This window comes from Propithecus coquereli, unplaced genomic scaffold (genome assembly GCF_000956105.1).
Source record: "Propithecus coquereli isolate 6110/MARCELLA unplaced genomic scaffold, Pcoq_1.0 Scaffold247, whole genome shotgun sequence".
Classification (NCBI taxonomy): Eukaryota; Metazoa; Chordata; class Mammalia; order Primates; family Indriidae; genus Propithecus; species Propithecus coquereli.
Genome location: NW_012148030.1, coordinates 1775203 through 1780661, shown reverse-complemented (window position 1 = coordinate 1780661; position 5459 = coordinate 1775203). Strand labels below are relative to the sequence as shown.

Below are 5459 nucleotides of genomic sequence, written 5' to 3'. Positions count from 1 at the left end.
GTAGTAAATTCAGAAATAAAAACAACCAACCATATAAACTGCTAAACTACGAAACCAAAAATTTTCATGTGTTTTTAAATGTTTCTGGTATACTCACAAGAGAGCCGAAATGTCTATGTCCAAGTTAATAAGCAATATATAAACTCACCTTTTTAAAGGTATCATATTTTGTGTTATACAGAAATAGTTTTAGAAAGAATATGTATCAGGTGTGCAAATTGTCCACATTTAGCAAAACACATTTTACATATTCACATATTCACTTATTGGAAAACAAAACAACTTACAATTTAAACATCTTGATTTGAGACTGTGGCATAGTGTATATGTCAAATTTGAGACATGGTACTGCTAAATTCCAACATCATAATCACTGAATGTGCTATCTTTTGTTACTCAAATTTTTTTTTAAAAAAAGAACTGCTTCCAAAAATTTCAGCATTTTAGAGCGAAAGGAAATATATTCTTTGTTCATAAATTCTGATGCTTAGTTTCTATAGTTAACATAAAAAATGGTGCAATAAAGAAGAGTCCTATAGAAAAGCCTCTGTCTTTTCAGTAGTTCCAAGCGGTGTTACACAATATTTTACTGGAAATAGTGGTTGTACCACAGATTTGGCAGTTGCTTCTGTTTAAAACATAACTTTGCCCCATAACATCCATCAAAGGCTTTCAAACATAATTGACTTTGGCAGAGCACATGGAGACCATGATGTGAATGGGGAGTGCCAGTGGATATGGGGGCTTTTAAGAAAAGAAGTTTGCTCTGTGTGCGTGTGCGTGTATGTGTGTGTGTTTTAGGAAGGAAATGGGATGAAATAGCTTACCCAGAACTCTAAAACACATTTTCCTAATTAAATCTCATTTGTATAAATAATGTAAATCAAATGTTTAGAACTTAAATGGATTCTGAATTTCTATAAGAGAAGCAAATCCTCCCCTCCCCCACTTTTATCACTCTTCACAGAGGACAAAGCTTTAGTCACATACATTCTTCTGGACACAGAGGGAAAGTTCTCTTTGTCTCCTTCTCAGTCTGAAAGAGAAGGAGAACGAATAGACCTGCCACTGGCAGGGCTGGAGAAAGTGAAAGGCTCCTTGTCCTTTTCTTTACTGTCATGCTTATGTTTGTGTTTATGCTTATGTTTGTGCTTCTTCTTCTTTTTCTTGTGTTCATGGTGATGATGGTGATGGTGGTCACTGTGTTTGGAGGACGTAGATTCCTTAGTAAACACTGAGAGGGGAGTTGCTGCCACTGGATGCATACTCATCTCCAAAGGTGATTGTTCCTTACCTTCAAAATGAAAAATACTCAAATGAGTTCCTGTTGACAATAAAGAAAGTGAAATCAAAGAAAGAGAAAGCTAACGACAGTATAGAAAGAGGGATTCCTAAGTGTTTATCACTTCCATTAGGAATGGGAGAGGTATCTAAATAAGACATCCAATTAGTTACACAGAGTTTTCAGCACTGTAGCCAGAAGTTGAATATTTAATACTTTAGTTCTTTATAGTCTATACAAATTATGACGTATGCCAGTTTGTTACCAAATCATCTTTTAAAAATTAATATAAGTATTATGAAGAAGTAATAATAATTACATGTGTGTTATAGGTTAAGACCCACATTGGTCAGTGAAAACATAACTCCCTCAATTACAGTTCTGCCCTAACATACTGGGGTTGGGGGAATGGTAGTATAATTGATCCTTGAACAACATGGGTGTGAATTGCACAGGTCATTATACGTGGATTTTTTTAAACCAAACACAGATTGAAAACATAGTATTCAAAGGATGCCAACTTTTTGCATACACAGGTTCTGCAGGGCCAACTGCGGGATTTGAATATGCATGGATTTGGGTATACACCGGATGTAGGGGAGGTCTTGGAACCAATCAGCCCTGCCCCCATATACTGAAGGATGACTTTATTTTAATTGTGCCATCTGGAGAACCATTTACATACATATAAACATGATATCCTAGATACTGGTAATAACATCTCAGTGCAAATCAAACATTTCTCTAGTTCCTTAAGACAATTTCTGGGACTAGATGGGCAAAAGTGAACTTTCTATGACGACTCAGGATACATAGCTTAAGAAATCCAGAAAAGGTAGGAAGTCTACAAAGGGAATGTCACTCTACGAAAATAAGACTAGTATCAGTACAAAGATAGGAACTGAGAATTAGACTACCCATGTACTAGACTAGGTTGTCCCATTAGCCTTTAGCCTGTATTTCATCTCTCTGAGTCTAGTTCATCATAAAAATATAGATCAAAGGTTCTCTACAGTTCTAATATTCTATCAGTCTAGGAATCTGTAATAGTAGATAGATTTCCTTCTTCTTCCAGACCCACAGATCTATAATCTAAATCCTTGGGCCATACCCTGAGAAATAATCTCTCTGTATTACTATAGGTTAATGGTACTGCTTTACACACAGCCAACTAAGTAAAAAGCCCAAGATTCACCTCAGCTCCCCTCTCCCTTCCAGATGTACTTGGTCACTAAATCTTGTTGATTTTCAGAAGTATCTCTTAAATCTGCTCCCTACTCCAATTCCATCTGTAAACTGTACTAATTCAGATCACCTCACCTCATGTGGATTAGAGTACTAGTCTCCTCCTATTCACTAGTTTTTCTGCCTTAAGTGTCTTATCCATATTTTACATAGTTCACAGCAATGGTTCCCACAATACCAGGGGTGATTTTGCCCCCAGGGGTTATTTGGCAATGTCTGGAGGCATTTTTGTGTGTCACAAGTAGGGTGGAGGAGAGGAAATGTTACTGGCATTCTGTGGGTAGAGGCTAGGGATACAGCCAAACATCCTACAATGCACAGGACAGCCCCCTGCAACAAAGAATGATCATGCCTAAAATGTCATTAGCATCCAGGTTAGAAAATTCTGCTGCATAGTGCTCTTCCTAAAAACAAAGCTGATAATGTTGGCTCCTTAAAAACTTTTCACTAAAATAGAATTCAATATAGCAGGGTTTTTTTCTTTTTTATAACATTAATTTCTCAACACTCATTTGGATCCAAATCAGCCCCCAAACCATGGTTTTTACCAAAACAGGCATCACCACAGAAGTTTTCTAAAAATTATATTGCAGTACTAATTTTATTTACTGACAGTTCATAATCTGTCCCCAAGTTACCATTCCAGCTTTATCTTCTACTCTTCCTTTTTATACACTCTTGACTAGCCCTTTTGTAACACTATGTATTTATTTGTAAATGCTATTCTCTATGCATGGAATGCTTTTCCCTTATTTCTTGTCTGATTCACACATATATTTAACAAACATCAGAAACTATAAGGGAGCTGGGGAAAATAGCAACTTTGAGATCTGTTCAACTGAATTGAACAGATCTCAGCCCTTCTCCTGGAGCTTACAAACTAGCAAAGAAAGAAATTAAGTACACCACTGTAACATTTTAGTTTCTTTAATAATATAAAACTTAGCTCAAATGTTTCTTTAGAAAATTTTCTCTAAACTGCCCAGAAGGAATTGGTTCCTTCATGTTCTCAAAACACAACAAAAATAAGGGAATTAAGGCACAAAGAGACTAAGCAACTTGTCCAAGGTGGTAACGGCAGGTCTGACCTATGCTCTCAACCATTAGGCTACGATGCCCATCTGCAAGTAGACAGAATGCAGTATTTCTTTTTATCTTGGAGTCTCTTCCCTTAGACTGATGATAGCTTCTTGAGAACAGGAAGCTAGTTTGTCTTTTTCATCTTTATGTTCTAGTATACAGCATGGTATCTATCATCCCCTACCACTCCACACTTCTTCACCATTAACAAAGTTTGCTAAACAAATGAATGAATCATATTAAGGTCACTGATTTTGAGGGGAAAGGGACAAAGCACAAAAGCTGTTATAGGTCATCCACTCAACTGGTATTTATTGACTCCTATATTTCCTTTGTGTCAGACACTATTCTAATATTTTAGAACAAGTAAACGAATGAAAGTTTCTGTCCTCACAGATTATTTTTGTTTTACTATCACGAAATTATATTTTTTATATTCACAGTTTTTTTTTATAAAGCCAACAGTAATACTAATGAAAAAACTAAGTAGATTATATATAAAAGCAAGTTTGGGTATCTGTATCTTCTGCAATGATTGATATTTACCAAGATAGTCTTTAGAAAAACAAAATTTTTGAGAGATAATCTGATTTATAGTTTCAGCCAAATGTGCCACTATATGATTTTAATTTAGATTTTTAAATTAATTGCATGAGTATGTTCCTGATTCTATAAATATGGGAAAAGAGGCCCACACCTAACAGAATTCATAGCCAGGTGATAAGGAGAAGTAATAAGAGACTTCAAAGCCTTCTGCACAAATTCCTTTAGCTTTCATCTCATTATTTAATCATTCTATGTCAAAAGACTTTGCAACTTTATAGTTGGTTGTCTGCGCTCTTGGGAGTCTGAGGTTCTTCTCCGCACTGAGAAAAGTTTTATCATCTACTCCTAAACATCCACCAAGCTACTTGGATTACAGAAAAGCCAATAATTATATTGGAACCTGTACTTCCCAGCAGAGGCAACTGCCAAATGGACAACTAAGTGTTGGCAGATGTAATCTTTTCCAAGAAATACTTACGACAACTTCAAAAGTGAATCCAATCTCTTGTCTAGTGGCTTCATACTTTTCATTAAAGATATACTGACTACAAATCTTGCATTTCTCTTGATTTATATGAGGTCTATCAAGAAGACAATGGATTAGTTATCTCCCAGAATAAAGGTGTTAGGAACCAGGGGTCCTAGGACAAATGGCTGATCCAGGTCTAGGGCAGAATATTTTACAAGATGAGCCTGAAACAGCTGGTATAATAGCAAGGCCGTTAAAGTCTTGTCAAAGAGACTCAGGAGTCAACTTAAGAGGCTTTCATTGTCCAAAGATGGGACAATTTGAATACTGATAAGGATAATAATTGTAATGGACTGAAACTGACTTATCATCATTGGAAGATGCTAGTCAGCCAACTCATTATTTTGAAAATCATTAAATAAATAGAAAGAATTAAGTATTTATTTTCCTACATGCTTTATACCACTGGGTAACAGTAGATAAGGAGGAACTGAACTTCATAGAAGTAATCTAGTTTATAAATAAAAATGTAAGTATGAATTAGAATATCACCATTTTGCAACCCTTAATGAATTAATAGATCTAGATCCTGAATACGTATAGCAGTTAACTTCATAAAAAAAGAGTTGACTAGACATTGTATGTTTCCAGACAGAAGAACACACTACCATCTATAAACCTGAATCCAATTAAGCTTCTAGATACAACTATAAAGTCAGAGAACTGCAAAGAACTCTAATAAGTTCATCGTACCACAGGTATACAGTTAGCAAAATATAAACTTGAAAACTACAGATTAAAAACCTGGTTTCTTTAACAAATACATTGTAAGGATGG

The 5459-nt window shown here is 35.4% G+C and overlaps 1 protein-coding gene across 1 annotated transcript in view; it reads right to left on the bottom strand.

Moving 5' to 3' along the window:
- Positions 1-845: 845 nt before the first annotated feature.
- The window catches only part of TAF2 (TAF2 RNA polymerase II, TATA box binding protein (TBP)-associated factor, 150kDa), a gene marked incomplete at its 5' end in the record, with an annotated part of 139375 nt that continues 134761 nt past the window's right edge, over positions 846-5459 (bottom strand). The window contains one exon of the mRNA XM_012646548.1: positions 846-1294. Within this exon, the coding sequence (XP_012502002.1) occupies positions 1032-1294 (263 nt within the window). The remainder of the gene's footprint in view (positions 1295-5459) is intronic.